Genomic DNA, 18,355 nt, shown 5'->3' with positions numbered 1-18,355 from the left:
TTTGGAGGATAGCATCTTGGTTCTGTTAGGGATAGCATGATCCATGCACTCGTGTAAGTGCTTATAAAGTGCAATTGTGTAGGATTCAGCATTCATACCTCTATTGTCCGTCTGCATGGGTGTTGTGAAGTTTGCTACTTCTGTCTTAAGAAGCATGAAGTTGGCTTTTGAGAAATTTTTTATGGTAGTTTCCCTAATGGGGTGTGGGGACAGGATGTGGATGGCTGTGGTGATTAGCTTGTGGCCAGATCTGACCAATGAGGAATTGACCTTTGGTGTGGAACACCGGTCACCCATGTTGGTAATGACCAGGTCTAGGATATTGCTGCTCCTGGTGGGGGTGTGGATAAGTTGATCCAAGGCGCTGGAATTTATGAATTCCAGAAAATGTTGAGCAAAAGAGTTGGTACATGAGTAGTTTTCCCAGTTTAATGGTGGGGTAGTTGAAATCTCCTATTATTAGGGTGTTGGGTTGTATCCTAATATTTTCCAGTATATCTAGAAATGAGGAGTGGGAATGCTGGGGCATGGTGGGGGGATCTGTAGCAAGCTACAGTTTGGATTGCAGTCTTGCCCAGAGTTAGTTGCACTTGGATGATCTCGGATGCATTATGCTGAGCAACTAGCCTGGAGGTGTGGGTATCCTTAATAAATATGGACACGCCTCCGCCTTTAGTGTTTCCGTCCAGGTTAGGTGGACGAAAGGTGTGGTATGAATTATACCGTGGCAGGGGTGCTCTCTGGAGCCTTGAACCAGGTCTCTGACCCTGCACAGATGTCGATGTTCTCTTTGCCTCGAGTGAGTGCATTTTGAGGTTTAGACTTCTAGCATTAAATAGCATTATCCTCCGATTTTGCTTGCTTGCTTGTACCTGTTACGGTGGTGAATTTGCCATTTGAACCTTGCCTAAAAAAGGCACTATAGGGGTGGCAAAGAGCCTTAACCAGTATCCGAAATCCCAAGGGCTACAGGTGCAGACCATCTCTGGCAAAGCATTGTGGCCTGTCGATCATGTCATCCCAGGCAGACAGATAATGGATCCCCTTAGAATGACACCAGAAGCTTAGCCAATTGTTGAAGTCAGTCATTTTGTCCTTGTACTGTGGTTCCATTCTGGGTGATAACAGGATGCTACTCACGGCTAGGGTCATACCTGCATGGACTACAAGATTGGAGAGCTCCTCTATGTCTCTTTTCATGTAGTCCAGGGAGGTACGTCTCTGGTCATTCACACCAACATGGACAATGACAGAGTCAGATTTATACTTGTTGTGGAGTGACCTGAGTGCGTGCGTTATGTGGCTGATCCTGGCACCTGACAGTAACTTTCTCCTTGTTTAGCCTGGTGAGTGGAACATCAGTGTGCCTGACTATAGAGTCACCTATGACTAGAGTGTTGGGTACGTTATGTGCTGTGGTTGAGTGGCACACTGAGTTTATGGGCTATGTGTCATTTGGGTTGTGTTGGGGGGTGGAGGTTGCGTGCCTTTGCGCTTTGGAGGGCTCTGTTGCGTGGGCAGATTTTTATTGAGAGCCTCTGCGAATGTCAGTATGTGTTTTGTGTTTCTGTGTGTGTGTTTCGGTGGTGTAGGTTTTGATGTACTGTGTGAAGAGTGTGGTGTGATGCAAGTGTTTACCTTCTCCTCTTGACTGTCTAATCCAGTCTTTGGTGAAGAGAGCTTTGCTTCCAGTTTGGCTATATAAGTGCATCTCTCAGGTTTTAGTGTTGGTTGGTAGCAGGAGAGGGTTGTCTGTGTACATGAGGCAATTGCTGCATTGCCCCAAGATGCCCAGATTGGTCAGGTAGACAAGAGAAAACACTGGGATCTGACCCTTAGACATGCCTGGATAGGTGCTTATTTATTAAGTACTAAAACCTGTTTTCCTCTAGATAAGTGAGGAAAGTTGAGTGCTGTAGTAATTAGTAGCTTATTTAGTGCATACAACGAGTTCTGAACAAGTGCTGAGTTCAAAGAAACAGATTTTAGAGCTAAAACTAAAAAAATGACTAGTTCGAAGGAAAATTTTGAAGAGCAGATTTTATGGCGCCGGGAATAGTTTAACCCTAACTAAGCGGCGATAAATAGTGTATTTTAGCCTTCTTCAGCTCCCAAGGTTGCAGGGGCCAAGTCTACTTCAGTCTTACCCAAGATGCATTCTCTTTCTGTGGCTGCAGCTTTATACCAGACAAATCCCAGAGGAGACTGCTGCACAGGACTCTATCAGACTATCACGCATTTCCTCAGATTCCTTCAACCTCTTTTTTTAGGGTCCTACAAGTCTTGTAGAAATGCATTGCAAGCAGATCTGGAGCACATGATGCAGGTCTTTCCCAAGACACAGATTAGAGAATGGGGGGTCTTCCCATCCCCTTCAGCATCAAGAGTGGATAGGGCTGACCCACCGTATTCCATATTATTTTCTTCCTTGTACCTGTCTGTGAATTGGTGGTCTCTGAACCAATCCTGGACCTGAAGTATTTTTCCTGGGTACCAACCAGACTCCAAGCCTGGTGCTTGTGGGATCTGATCTGACATACTTGACTCTGAAGCTCTCAAAGCTGAGCTTGTCTCTCGATCATCCAGTTTGGTGTCTAAAGTGACAGACTGATATGGTGAGTCAGTAGGTCTTTTACACATCCTTTTTCTCAGAAAGTGGGGGGGGGGGGGTGTGATCAGACTAAGAGGACCCTCCTGCAGTTCAGCAGTGTTTTTGAGGCTCGACACTTGGCTCTGACTGTGCAATATGCTCTGTCATGATATCTGCAGTATTGTAGTCACTGAGAGGCACTTGGTTAAACAGTGGGCTCTTGGGCTACTTTTGTATATTACCCTTTGCCCCTAATCCCCAGCTTCTCGCAGAAAGCAATCAAATGCAAAGCCACAGTGATCCTAATTGCTCCCTTTTGGCCCAGGCAAATTTTAGTTTCCCCTTTTAAGGACTCTCATCAGGGACCCCCACGATGTCTTGGATCCCAGACAGGGTGCGCTATCCCACCACTCCAGAAAACTTCACTCCAGTATATTCAGTCTCTCACTAGCTGTTTTGATGTCCTTCAAGGATGCATCTGCAGTCCTAACAAATGGGTTGTCCTGTCGTCAGGCAGCCCTTCAGTCGGCCGGATTCCAAAGTCTGGGTCTGGCCTCGGCTGGTGTCGCACTTCACCCGACGTCATCTCTGCTGGTCTTCGGGTATAAAGGCATCAGCCGACGCCATTTTCCTCGGTCTTTCTTGCCGCGTGGTGCCCGAAGCAGAAGCTGTTCGCAAGTGCCGGTCGGTCAGATCCAGAGATTACTACTACCGAATACTACTTCGAAGACTTCTAAAAAGCTAAGTACCCAGTTGGGGACTCTTTCTTGCCTCAGCCGATGTCAGAAAAAGTGAATAACTGTTTAACTTGTGGGAAACAAATACCTCATAAAGATTTCCACTCTTACTGCTTACCTTGTTTAGGCCCAGACCACGACGTAGCAGCCTGTTTAGCCTGTGCTTCCTTCAACCGACGAACGCTTAGGCTTCGGTCGGAGTTTGCTGAACAGTTTTTCGGCTCAGATTTTGCGTACATTATGCCGTCGGATCCTCCGACTTCCCAAATTGTTTAGAAACGCAAAGAAAAAGACCGACACTCGCGGTCCGCGGTTTCGGCCGAAACCACGGTTAAGCAAACCGCGAGTGTCTCGGTTTTGGCCGAAACCGAGCAAACGGGTCAATCTTCAGCCAAATCCATGACTACTACTGAGGCTCCTGCTACCCTAGTTGAATCGGCCTCTGAAGTTTTGCCTATTAATGTGGTTCCTCTAGAATTATCGGACACCATCCCTTTGGATGTCTCTACCCCAGCACGTGGTGCTGCTAGGCCTCCTGCAGCCATGTCTATAAAGGCCTTTGCCAGGGCTAAAGCAGCCAAATCTGCTAAATCTGTGCCTGTTAAGCCCCCCTCACACAGGCCCAGCTCCAGTTCTCAAATGCTTACTCTGGCAGAGGATCTCATCTCTTTAATAAGGGGATCCCAATCTCACCCAGACAGGGCCTCTCAGCCTCCAGAAAAGAGACCTAGAGCAGAGCCCCTGAGCCAGTGTCCTCAGATGATTCTTCTGATGATTCAGACAATACAGACCATCCAGAGGCTCCTTTTTCTACTTATGAAGATTCCGATGCTGAAGAATCTATTCCTTCTGCCTCTCCACCAGAGGAATTTTCCTTTGGGGAAACCTTACATGCCATGAGAGAACAATTCCAATGGCAGGGACAAGATTTCTCTGATTCAAGAAAAGGCTTAGGACCTTTCTACATTTACCGCAACATAGGCCCTTAGCTATACCTCCAGTTCTTCCTGTTGTGGATGATGCATTTAATGATGTTTGCACTGCTCCTGATACTTTACCTCCAGCCCCTGCCAAGCCCGATAGGTTTTACAGGGTACCGGACACTCATCACCACCTATACAAGGCTCACCTTGCAGATCCTGAGACTATCTCCCAGGGGCCTAAGGCAGTAGCCGACCTCAGCAAAACCCTCTCCCTTCTGAAAGGGAATCCAGGTCCTTGGAGAGATTGGGTAAAAAAGTTTACACCTCTGCTACTCTCTCAGCTAGAGCTTTGAACTGTCAGTTTCATATGATCCAATACCAAGAGTTTATGCTTGATCAGTTAACTAAGAAACTGTCCTCTGATGATTCCTTAGATAAGAAATATGTTTTAGAAATGGTGAATAACATTCAGCAGGTTAGTAACCATTCTTTAAAATGTGGCTATGATGCACTGGAGGCTTCATTTAGATCAGCCATGACTGGCACAGTTATAAGAAGGCATGCATGGTTGAAAGAACAGGTCTTGCCGGATCATGTTAAAGCAAAGCTATTAGATGCTCCTATGGATAAGGTCAGTCTATTTGGTTCTCCTGCCCAGCAAGTAATGAAGAAAATGGAAGAGAAGGCAAAATCCTGTACAAACAGTTAAAGATTTCTTACAGGTTCAGCCCCCAAGGTTTAGCAGGAACTGGCCTTCCAAAAATTGGTCCTTTCCAGACTCCTCTAAATCTCAGAGAGGCAGGAATAGACGTTCCAGAGGCAGAAATCAATCCAGAGGAGGTGCCTACAGAGGACGCCAGTGGCAAGGCAATAACCAACGAGGCACAGACACAACCACTGCCACTGCAACAGGACAATCACAGTGACTTGGCTCTGACCCGGCCTACCAGGGAACAAATAGCAGCACCCTTAGGCAGAAAGTTAGCCTTATTTTCAAAAAATTTGCACTATATCACAAGAGACAAGTGGATTTTACAAACTATAGACCAAGGCTACAGGTTTCATTTCCACACCTTACCAGTAAAAAGAGGAATGCCAAACCTACCTCCAAATCAAAAAACAGAAGCTCTAAAACAGATAGCTCAATTAACAAAGATGAGAGCTGTGGAAAGGGTACCACCTACAGAACAGGGCAAAGGATTCTACTCCAGACTCTTCCTAGTACCAAGAAAAGAGAAAAGTTGGAGACCTATTCTAGACCTGTCCGCCTTAAACACATTCATCATTGTTCCAAAATTCAAAATGCTGACCCTACAGCAACTTCTTCCCATGCTGGGCAAAGAGTGTTGGCTGGTAACTCTAGATCTCAAGGAGGCATACCTGCACGTCCCCATACGACCAAATTGCAGAAGATACCTCAGATTTCTTGCAGGATCAGAGCATTATCAATTCTCAGCATTGCCCTTTGGCTTATCTACTGCGCCCAGAGTATTCACAAAATGCCTGGCATCAGTAATCGCTCATTGCAGGCTACAGGGAATCCAAATTTATCCATACCTGGACGACTGCCTGATACAAGCGGACAACAAAAGCAAGCTGACAAAAGACTTACAAAGAGTCATTTGCTTACTACAAGCCCTGGGATACACAGTCAATTTAAAAAAGTCAAGACTGATACCATCCCAAACAAGAACATTCTTGGGTGCAGAATTGGACACAGTAAAACAGATGGCATTCCTAACTGCAGAAAAACAAGAACAACTCCCTCTTTACTTCTTGGCATTAACAAAGCAGAACAAACTAACAGCAAGGAAAGTACTGCAGGCCTTGGGCTTCATGGCATCATACATAATCCTGGTCCCCCATGCCAGACTACATATGAGAAAGCTACAGTGGTACCTAAAGAATTTATGGTCTCAACACAGGCACAGCTTAGAAAACGAAATACCACTATTCCCATGCTTGAAACAAGAGTTCCTATGGTGGGCTCAAGCATGCCAGTCAAACCCAGGCTTGCCCTTCCACAACTTTCAAGCAAGCCAAATGATCACAACGGACGCCTCAGACCTAGGTTGGGGGGCACACATGCTGGACAAATGCATACAAGGATTATGGACTCAAGACCAGCTGCACCTGCACATAAATCAAAAAGAAATGCTGGCAGTAAAACTAGCAATCCAGAATTTCAGACCATTCCTCAAAGAAGGCCATTTAATGATAAGGACAGACAACACCACAGTCATGTGGTACATCAACAAACAGGGAGGCACTCATTCATACCTCCTATGCCGAATGACTCTGGACCTATGGAATATGGCTCTGAGCTACAACATCCAGTTACAGGCAATATTTGTACCGGGAAAAGAAAACATCCTAGCAGACATGTTAAGCAGAACTACCTCGGATGCTCATGAATGGATGCTACACCCGGACATCTTCAAGGCCATCACAAAGAAATGGGGAATGCCACAAATAGACCTATTCGCATCCCCACTCAATCATCAGCTCAAAAAATTCTGCACAAGGACATACCACCCACTTGCATGGAAGGTGGACTCTCTATCCTTCAGTTGGAAAGGCCTGACAGCATATGCATTCCCACCTCTTCCTTTGATGCACAAGGTACTACTGAAAATCAAAGAGGAACGTCCAAGGATAATTCTGATAGCTCCAAATTGGCCAAGACAACACTGGTATCCATTGCTGAGGAGCATGTCTCGGGGGAGAACGTGAACACTACCCCTGATGCCTTTGATGTTAACTCAGAACGACTACAACATCATGCATCCAAACCTAAAAACTCTGCAACTGACTGCCTGGAACATTACATAACAGCAACTAACCCAGATTTATCCCAAAGGGTTAAAGACATTATCCTTGAGGCCCGCAGACCTTCAACAAGAAGGAACTATGCAGGAAAATGGAAAAGGTTTGTCATTTGAAGTACTGAAAGAGGAAAAGATGTGTCAAAGATAGATATTGCTAACATCCTGGAGTACTTGGCAGAGCTTCTCCATACAGGCTTGTCCTATTCCTCCATCAAGATACATGCATCAGCTATTTCTGCAGAATACAGCTTGATCCCCTGTCTTCTCACATCCTCTACTCAGGCAGTTCCTCAGAGGAATCAAGAATGTAAAACCTCCTAGGAAACCACCATTACCAGCATGGGACTTGAACTTTGTGCTAGAAAAATTGACACTCCCTCCATTTGAACCAGCAGCAACAGCAGATCTTCAACACCTATCCTGGAAAACTGCTTTCCTACTGGCAATTACTTCAGCAAGAAGGGTTTCGGAAATACAGGCCTTAATGGCAGTACAACCCTTCCTAATCTTCCATCAAGATAGTGTCCATGAGAACTAATCCTACATTTATGCCTAAGGTGGTATCCAGAGTGTCTCTAAACCAGGCAATCCACCTACCTACCTTCTTTCCCAATCCACAGAACAGGGGGGAAAGACTGCTGCATACCTCGGATGTACATAGACAGTTGCGCTACTACCTGGACAGAACCAAGGGCAATAGAAAAACTGACCAGCTTCTAGTAGCTTATGCAACAGGAAGGGAAGGAAAAGCAATTTCCAAACAGACAATCTCCAAGTGGATAGGAAATTGCATAAGATTCTGTTACTCCTACCATGGAAAGCAAATTCCACAGAACATAAGACCTCACTCTACAAGGGCTACAGCCACTACCACAGCTTTCTTACGAGGAGTGGCTACCAAGGACATTATTGAGGCGGCTACTTGGACCTCCGTGCATACATTTGCCAAGCATTACTTACCTCTATAGTCTAGATCCCGAGCAGGGTTTGCCACTGCTGTATTGCAAGGGATCCTAACTACACCATAATTCTTCTTCCTCCTCCCCTAGTTTGGCTATGGTATTCTACCCGTTTGTTAGGACTGCAGATGCATCCTTGAAGGACATAGTACAGTTTTGTACCTACCATAAATGTAGATGTCCGAACAGGATAGCATCTGCAGTCAGGATTACCCACCCTCCTTCCCCTCTGTGGTACTCCTAGGGTATTTACCCTCCTTATAGCTAGCTAGGGGGGGATCTCTTATGGTGTATTTGTTTGTATATATGTACATACATGCTTATTTTTTGTGTTTGCCTACTATTTTTTTTGGAAACATTGGCATTTACCCAAAATTTAGTTTTCCAAGAGGGCAACTGGCATCTGGGGCAAGAAACACTGAGGAAAATGGCGTCGGCTGATGCCTTTATACCCGAAGACCAGCAGAGATGACGTCGGGTGAAGTGCGACACCAGCCGAGGCCAGACCCAGACTTTGGAATCCGGCCGACCGAAGGGCTGCCTGACGACAGGACAACCCATTTGTTAGGACTGCAGATGCTATCCTGTTCGGACATCTACATTTATGGTAGGTACAAAACTGTACTTTTCTCCACTTGTGTTTTACCAGTAATCCAGCATTATCCATTAATGTAGTTAAGATTCTGTCTGTATTTCAGAAGGACTCCACTTTTCTAAGCTTTACCGTGTTAAGTGGAAATATTTTGTGATCTGGGTATCATCGCAGGATATTGACCCATTTTCTGCTTCTCTTCCAGATGTCTTACTCTTCCTGCCTCATATGTTTGACTCTGGTTCCAGCTTTTCTACTATTAAAATGTAATTAGTAGCCATTTCAAACTTTCATGCAGGTTATGAAGCTCATTGTTTGACTTCTCATAATTTCTGCATGGCCTTCCTCAAAGGCATTTTGCTGCTTCGACCCCCCCCAGTCAGAGACCTAATGCCTCCATGGGATCTCTTTCATGCTAGATGCTTTAACTAAGGCACTGTTTGAGCCACCATCTTAAGCACCCTTTAAGTTTCTCCTCTGGGAAACCTTGTTCTTCAGGGTTATCACTTTTGTCATAAGAATATTAAAGTTCCTTATTTAGTCACCCTAAGTGGCCTTTTGATTGTATCTTTTGTTTACTGAATTTACATTCGCCTATTACCATACAAACCAAGGCTTATTCCACCAGATATTTTGCCACTTCAACAGAATTGTTTAACGGTTCCTCAGTTGATGAGACTTATTCAGCAGCAGCAGCATGGTCTGCATTGTACACTTTGAACGTTACAAGTTGGATGCTTTCTCAATGTTTTTGGCTTCCTTTAGAGCCATTATCTTCACAGGCCTGTAGTCACAGTGCACCCAAGTATTCTGTAGCTAGGATTCTTACCCATTAGTTAGATCAGACTGAATGAATAGGATAAGGTAAGATCCAGCATTATGTTAAAGTACATATCTTTCATTCGTGTCCATCTGATGTGATAACCCACACCCATCCCACTTCAAAATTGCCACTGACCTGAAGATGCTCCTGTTTGTTGTTCACCACTTTGAAGTGTAGGCCTCACTTGTTGGCACCAGTCTGTGTATTTGAGTCATCTCCACACTCAAGAACATTATGGGAGAAAAAATTCTTAGGCACTTGAGATTGAGCACTAATTTTGTTGCCTCAGCTCTAACAAGTGGCTCAAGGACCCATCAGTCATTGGATGGAAGTGAATGAAAGGATCCAGCCTGATGTTGTCCATTTTCATTTTTCCACAACTGTTAGGTTTAAACAAAATGAAAACTCCAGCAAAACTAGAACTTTCACTGAGTGACCTCCCAAACCTCTTGTATCAGAGGCACATGGGATATATGCAAATGATCGGTCACTCAGTGAAAGTTCTAGTTTTGCTGGAGTTTTCATTTTGTTTTTACTGACTGTTTTTTCAGTGATCTTCTCACTCATTGTTTTAGTTTGTTGTTTGGGGTATTTTTGCAGTGACCCTAATGATAATGGACATCAGCTGGGTATAACAGCCCTGTGTTTCTAATGCTTAGTCAAACACTCTGCTTGTACTGTGTTAATGAGATCATCAAAATAAGGCCAAAATATCCATATCCACAGCTAGTGGGGTTTGGCTTTATTGGCCTGAAACTGTCCATTAAAATGATGAAACAAGTCATGGGCATTCAGAATCGCCAATTAGCTGAAACACCTGATGTTCATAAGGATCATTTGCATATATCCCATGTGCCTCTGATACAAGAGGTTTGGGGGTCACTCAGTGAAAGTTCTACCTTTGCTGGAGTTTTCATTTTGTTTTTACTGATTGTTTTTTTCAGTGACCTTCTCATTCATTGTTTTACGACTGTTTGGTTTGGATCTGCCCCTCTGATCCAACTTGCTTCTTTAAGATCGTAGAATTCTTAAACTCTCAACCACCTAACATACCTCAGATCTCACTTGCTGCCATTGCGAACAAATGTAGATTGTGAGCTGTCGAGCTTTAGGTCTTGTTTAATCGATAGTTTGCACTTTGACATGAGTTTAATTTCATTTATTCTCTTTCTTATAGTGGTTTCTCTTTCCTCCCTTTTACCCTCATAAATTTTACATACTAGGCCTTTTTTTTTCTCGTTCTCCTTGAGTACATCTTAATACTGCACTTATTGTAGCGCCTTTTATTATTATGATTGCTGGTAATCCTTTCATTTCCTTGCTTTTTTTAAAACAGGAAATACTTAATATATTTTTTCTTATAGTGAGGAGGAGGAATAGTCTTAATTTCCCTTCAACTTTTCAGAATGTTGGACAAACCGTCTGGTTTCAAAAAATGTGTGGCTTGTTGGCATAAGATTCTGAATTCAGATGCCCCTACAGAATGTGTATATACTGTTTTGGTCCCCAACACTTAGACATAGCGTAGATTGTGATATTTGTAAAGGTTTTAACTCCTAGGCTTTGATTTGATAGGAGGAAGAAGCTTATTTTTGGGTGTCTTATTCTTTCCAAACACTCAACACCAGTTGCTGGGGCTCAAACATTTAACAGTCAGACCAAGAAGTATTACTCTGTTGCTAAGGATTCACCCAAAAGAACCCCGTATTGTCCTCCTACTTCAGCTCCTTCATCAGAGCCACCAGCTAAACTTTGGAAAAAAATATGATCCAACTATTTCAGATCCAAAGCCAAGAGTTGAAAGATCCCGTTGGAACCATACTCCAATTTTACTTTCAAAAGTTAATCCCATCCAGATTACCTTCTCCGGTCCATGAGCAGCCACCCAGAAAACATTCTAGGCCTTTTTCAGTGGCTTCCTCTCCGGTCCTCCAGGAGCCTATCCTAAGCAGGTGTGGATAGGATGATGAGGAAGTTCCTCAGGATGCAAATTCAAATGGGAGTTCTCTCTGATCCAGTCACATTGGGTCTGAGAGCCTTTCTAGATCCAATCACAGGTCTGAGAACCTTTCTAGATCCACGCCACCTTTAATATCTGCTTCTGTGATCTGTTAATTTGGTTTCAGAGCTGTCGGATCTGAAGTTCTTGTGACCTCTTCCTTGGATCTGAAGATCGTTGTTTCTTTGACCCCGATTTAGTTTCTCTGAGTCATCCGGCACCACGTACCTCAGAGCCAGAGGACTGTCAGAGATGAAGCATTGACACCAGCTCTGGGATGTCAGAGTCTAGTCCGAAACTGTCAAGAGCCTCTTTCCCGCAGAGCATTGTTGTTGTTAGCTCTGTTCTGACTCCCTTCTTGGTGTGTTTCCTATGGGACATTGGAAGACGACGATCAGCGAGAGTCCTTTGTTTGACCAGTTCGTTTCTCCTTCCCCAGGCACTCCACTTTCAAGGTAGTGGAGCGCGTCTTCTCTGTACCTAGAGATCATATGACCCTGACCTCCTTGGATCAAGCTTCTTTGTCACATTTAGTTTTATGTCCTGTCATTCTTCTCTTCCACTGGGGCAGCTAGTCCTGGCTAGCCTCCAGTCCACTCATCAAGGTATGTTGGAGCATCTCACCAAGTAGGTTCCTTGGAAGAGAATATACAAGAGGAGGCACTTAGACTCCCCACAAGAGTCCGTCACTGAAGACGTGAATTTTGATGAGGAGGAAGGGTCCCCCAGATTACCACTTGATGATGTCTCCTTTGGAGACCTCTCAGAACTACTTAAAGAGGTGGCTGGTTTCCCAATGGCCTCCAGAAACACATTCCTCTTTGGGAAGGGTTTTCGGGTCTGGCACATCTACCTCCTGGGTAATTCCACCCATCATTTAACTTGCAGATCTGGTCTTTTGGCTGTCATGGAAAGAACTGGACACTGCCAAGAGACCAGACAAAAATCCTTGCACTCCTAAAAGACTGTCTGAACAGTACTGGAGTAAAGGATTGCCTGATGCCATGATTGTTGCGGCAGCCACAAGAAAGGAACTAGCAGAACAGAGTTCCTCTGTCCACCCCCCTAACAAGGAGTCTAGGGTGTGCTAAACATGTTTGGGAAGCATGTCTATGCATCATTGACATTTGCTTCAAGACCACTGAATGAATTATTTGGCACTTTTTACCAGACTTCAAAGAGATTTGATCAAGGAGCTTACCAAATCTCTTTCAGGGTCTCTCTCCTCCAAGGAAGGGAATACCATACACAATAAGCTACCCTTCAATCAGTCTATATCTAATTTGTCCACGAGGTTAATCTCTCATGCTGCTGAAGATACCTCACCAGTGATGGGTTCAGGCATTTCCATTAGGAGACGTGTCTGGATATGCTTGTGTGATTTTGCGGATCCATTTAAGTTTTCTTTTGTCAGTGGACCCTTTGACAGAACTTCATTGTTTAGCCCTAAAAAAAAAAAAAAAAAAAGACACACTCAAGGTGCGAACAAGAAGGAAAGACTCTGTCTCCTGTGGTTATGTGTTTTTCTACCTCTCAAAGGTGCTTTTTTAGGAAACGAGGTGGCAGAAAGATGTTGTTCAAGAAGTCCCAAGGTCCCTTTCAAGATCCACGGGGAGATAATTCACCCAGGGGCAGAGGGGGGAATGCAAATGGAAGACACCATTCCCATGGCAGAAGTAGTCTGCATAACCAAAGATCTAGAGATTCTTTTTCAGACAAATCTTATCCTGAACGGAGGCGTGTCGGTCTCTGCAGGTAGTCTGGGGTCATCCATCCCGACATCACAAAGGACTAATGGGCGTGGTGGATAATAACCAAAGGGGTTATGTTGTACCATTTTTCCCAATCCCCTCTAACAGTTCAGAAGAAAATCCCTGACGTTCCATCCAGTCAGAGGGAAATAAGTTCTGTAGAGATGAAGTTGCTAGAACAAAGAGTCATTCAAGAGTCCCCCCCCCCCCCCCGACAGGAGAGGAGATGGTCTAGAACTTATTCAAGATTCTATTTTGGTGGCAAAAAAGACAGGGGACTTGAAACCACTTTTGGATCTTGGCAAACTAAATCTATCTGCTCAGTATAAAAAGTTCAGGATGGTCACGATTCAGTCTATTCTGCCTTTTCTGCACAAGGACGACTGGATGTGCTCAATAGATCCTCAAGATGCATACTATCACATAATGAACAGGCACTCCAGAAGATACCCATGTTTCTGGCTGGGAGGCATTCATTATCAGTTGAGAACACTGCCCTTTAGTCTCACCATAGCATCAGGGTGTTCACCAAATGCATGGCAGTTATAGCAGCTCACCTGAGACTGCTGAGATTCCAAGTGTTTCCATATCTAGATGACTGGCTCCTGACTAATCTGTCAACTGTTTCAGTCAGGGGACTGTTTACTCCAGCTGTGCTCCTGTCTGGGAATGTCTGTCAGTTACAGAAATCTCAACTTATACCACCTCAAGAGTTTGGAATTCCTGTCTGCTTACCTGGATATAGCCACTTAAATAGCTTCTCTTCTTCTTTCATATAGAAACCATTCAATTCCAGGTCAAGAAAATAATACAAAAATTTTCCCTTCCAGCATGTCTGATACTTCAAGCCCTGGGATCAATGGCAGTAGCAGTCACCTTTGTACCTCTTGCCAGGTTCCATATGAGAATATTTCAATGGGTGCTCCCCCCCTCAATGGTCTATTTTCCAACACCCGTTATCCATGCCAGTCAGAATTACTCAAGCATGTGAGAATTACCTTCTTTGGTGGACACACTCCAGACAACTCCACAAAAGCAGTCTTTTTTTCTTCTCCCTCAACCCAAGGCCACAGTGACCACAGAATCCTCTCAGCTTGGGTGGGTGGGGGGCATTTAGTGGGAAGGACAGTCCAAGGCACATGTCCTGGAGATGAGAACTGTCCTCCTAGCATTACAGGCCTTTCAAGACACTCTCCCAATCGGGAGTGTTGCATTCCAGGTGGTCAATTTGTCAGTAGTCTAGTACATCAACAAACAGGGGCGAACCAGAGCTTTCCTTCTTTGTGGAAGCTATGAGAGTATGACAATGGACAATCTCTTCCAGTTGATTCTGATAGCAGTGCACATCCTGGGGAAATCCCACCGTGATTGCAAATAAGTTGAGCAGGTTCATTCTGATGCCTCGAGTGGTTTCTCAATGTTAACATGGTGGAGGCAATATTCCATCAATGGGGCCAACCATGTTGCAGTCTGTTTGCCTCTTTGTGCAACAACAAGTGCTGCAAGTTCTTTGTCCTGATCCCTGACCGCCAACCCCCCCACCACCACCAGGGAGGTCACCAAGAGATGCTCTACTTCAATTTTGGCCCCCCAGTTTCCTTTTATGCCTATCCCATCACCTCTCATTCCAGAATTTCTACAGAAAACACGTTGATTGAAGAGCACTGTTATCCTCATTGTCCGTTACTGGCCTTGTCAGATTTGATTTGCCTTCCTCTGGCTTAATCTTCTAGATCCACCATGGATTCTGGATCCAGTTCCAGACCTACTGTCTCATCTAATGGGCATTACTCACCGAGAATTAACAGGCCTCAAAAAATACAGGGGACTTGAAACCACTTTTGACCATGGTTTCTCCAGTTCTTTTGATTTGCTTGACATCCCAGGCTGTCCTCTTCCCACCTGTCGCTTTATCTTCCACCAGAAAGACCTCTTCCCACCTGTCGCTTTATCTTCCACCAGAAAGATTTACAAGCGTAAATGGTAAAGATTTATTCTTTGGGCCCTAGGCAAAAACTTTAGATTCCTTTTCAGCACTGATTTCAAATGTCCTTGACTTTATGGCCACAATTTTCAATCAAGGTACTAGTTCTGCAACTATTAAAGTACAATTAGCAATTTCCAATTTTTATCTGGGAGAAAATAATTCTACTTTAACTTCCTCTAAACTTTGCAAAGCCTTTCTAAGGGGAATCTTTTTACTTAGACCTCTTTTAAAGGATCCTACCCCCCCCCCCCCCGGGATTTAAACCTGGTATTTCAGGCTTTGACTCAACCCCTCTTTGAGCCTTCAGCTAAATCTTATCTAAAATTTTTGACCTGGAAAACTTGTTTTCTTGGTTACTATTACATCTGCCAGAAGAGTATCTGAACTTCAAGCATTGTCCTCTAGTCCTTATTTAGTTTTTCACAGAGAGAGGGTTTCTCTACAGATCAGTACTTCCTTTTTACCTAAAGTGGTTTCTGAGTGCAGTATTAATCAGGTCATTTAACCTTCCAGTGTTCTTTCAAAGTTTTTCGAACAAAGGTGAGTATTTCTTACATTTGTTAGATGAGCACAGACAATTGCATTTCTACCTTCACAGAACTAACGATCTAAGAAAGTCCGAACAATTGTTGGTGTCCTTTTCGTATCTAAAGTTACTCTTGCCAAATGGTTAACTGATTGTATTACCTTTGTTTATCAAAAAGTGGGCTTACCTTTGTCAAAACCACCCAGAGCCCACTTCACCAGGTCTATGGCAACTTCATCAGCCTCTTTGTCCAAAACTTCCTTGGATGGTGTTTGTGCATCTGCATCTTGGGCTAATCCTCATCCCTTTATTGCTCATTACAAATTGGATCTGGTCTCTAGGGGAAGAACAGCCTTTGGCTCGGTGGTGCTCTGAAAAATTCTTCCTTGGAGTCGTCCTGGGATTTGGGTAGCTGGGCACTCTGTCCTAGTAGTTGAGGAATGAATGAAAATGGACATCAGATTAAAAAGTTATGTACTTACCATAACATTTCATCTGTGTCTTCCATTCTTATTCTTAACTTTCCACCCACCTACTCTCTCCTTTTTCTACCCCTGGAGATATTGAAGAGTAATGGAGGAACCTGTGTTCTTGTTTGAGTTCCAGCTTCCATTCTTTTATTATTTAACACTGCTCTGTTTGTCATGTGGGCTGTAAACTAGATCTGCGGTATGTTAGATTGGTGGGCCATTATGGATAAAGGGAGGAGCTCGAGAGTTCAAGAATTCTACAGTCTGGAAGAAGTGTCAGAGTCTGATCCAAGGGTCAGATGCAAACACAACAGTTGAGGAAGAATGAAAATGGACAACCCAGATGGGACGTTATGGTGAGTACGTAACTTATTTTACAAATATCTGGAATTACTGAAACCAATTTGTATATATTATTATTTTGCTATTAATTATTTTCTCTCTTTCTATAGTGTGGGGCGGCCCAAACATGTCAGAGTCATGGCTGGAGCTTTGGAAGGGGATATCTTCATTGGGCCCAAAGCGGAGGTAACCATGTCAAAATCCTCTTATGGTGTAGAAGCATCAGTCTTAAAGTTAATTTCCTAAATACTTGTGCTGTAGTTGCACTATATTGTTATCAGTATGTGTGGAGTCATGGTGTTTCCACTGATATTGCTATTTTGCTTTTGCATCCTTCTCTGTTAGTTTCAGTACTTGTGCTGGTGCAGTATCTAAAGCATGCATTTTGTTTAGTATGGGAATGTACTATACAATATTCCTGTGCGGAAAGGCCAGGCAAGGAGGCATGCAATTTTTATATGTATGTTGTGCCCTGAAATTTCTCCCTGTTGCACCTTTTCCTTTCATATTAGGATATCCATAGTCCATAGTATTAATCACAGTATTATATTATTATGGAGACAGAATAAGAGGCACTGTGATGTGAATAGCCATTATTCTGCTACTGGGAGGCAGTATTTTACAGCTGAGGGCATTGATCTCACTTTTCTTGAAATCAGTAGAGAAGTTGTGAACTTTTATAGTGCCTGCTGGAGAACTATTGATTAAGAAGACTACATTGTCTTTGCTTTTTAGAAGTTAGATGTTTCCCTGCACAAGGTACTGTATCTACCATATTGAGATTTATTTTCCAGCTGATGCTGTTGATTGTAGCTCCTCTGTCAACAGTGGTCCATCCTTTCGAGTAAGGGTTGTAGCTTGATAGCATTGTTGCTTGTGACTACAGTACATTTAAGATCTTCATAGTGCCCCACCATGTGGTCACGTAGTCTGATTGGGGGACTGTAGACTAATCTATAACTGATAGCAGGCAACAAGTCCTGAAACTGGCCTTTTAAGAGGTGGGCAGTGAGTGAATTGGATTTCCTTCTTTTGAGGTGCTTTACTTATTTTTCTGAGTTATTTTGCATCTCTTGCCGCAAAATGGGTGTCTATATTAAAATAGTTATGGTGACCTGGGTTTGATTAGTGGCTCGGGTATCAGAGGAGCTGTCTGGGAGGAATTGGCGTTCATCAAAGAACACTCCCTGAGGAGAGGCATGGTTCACAGCGGGGAATAGGATTCCCATGTGGTCAACACACATCGGGGGGGGGGGTGTAGAAGCAAGGGAAGGATAAAACAAACACCCCTCCCCCCAGCAACAGTAACCGTTGCTGGTCCATCATCAGGATGCCATGTAATATCCACACCTACCCCAGCTCACTCAGAGAAAAATTTAGGGGGTGGGTAAGGAGGCGTAGGTAGACCTGGTGATGGATGGGGACACTGGGTCAACCAGAAAGGATGAATTGGCAAAAGGGGAAAGGGAAAATAAATTGCAGAGCTTTCCTGTGTACAGTCGTCACTTCATTGTTGTCAGAATATAACGCACAATAGACCTGGGAAGGTGTACAATAAAGCTCGCAGACAGTCAAATTCTCTTCCTCTAATGTCACAACCAAAGCACAAAAACAAAGCTCTGCATTAACGTCCTGAATTACGTTTTTGTTTGTAAAACTTCATCAGATGTGGGGGGAAAGTAATTCCTGCACAAAGTCATTGCTTCCTGCATGTTTATTGCTTCTGTTTCATTATTTTCTTTTTCTTTCTTGTATACTTCTAGAAATAGTTTGCTATTGTTTGTTTTACAAGTAATCTTAGTGGACCTAGTGCAATTTTCTTCAGAAT

The 18,355-nt window shown here is 43.8% G+C and overlaps 1 protein-coding gene across 2 annotated transcripts in view; it reads left to right on the top strand.

Annotated features, from left to right (window-relative positions):
* Positions 1-18,355, top strand: part of LOC122812105 (beta-centractin) — a 695,723-nt gene that overhangs the window by 79,085 nt on the left and 598,283 nt on the right. For both annotated transcript variants that reach the window (XM_044084387.1, XR_006366336.1), the window contains exon 3: positions 16,638-16,713. In XM_044084387.1, the coding sequence (XP_043940322.1) occupies positions 16,638-16,713 (76 nt within the window). The remainder of the gene's footprint in view (positions 1-16,637; positions 16,714-18,355) is intronic.

This window comes from Protopterus annectens, chromosome 9.part0 (assembly GCF_019279795.1).
Source record: "Protopterus annectens isolate FY-2018-M chromosome 9.part0, PAN1.0, whole genome shotgun sequence".
Taxonomy (NCBI): Eukaryota; Metazoa; Chordata; order Ceratodontiformes; family Protopteridae; genus Protopterus; species Protopterus annectens.
This window is presented reverse-complemented; position numbering and strand designations above follow the sequence as displayed.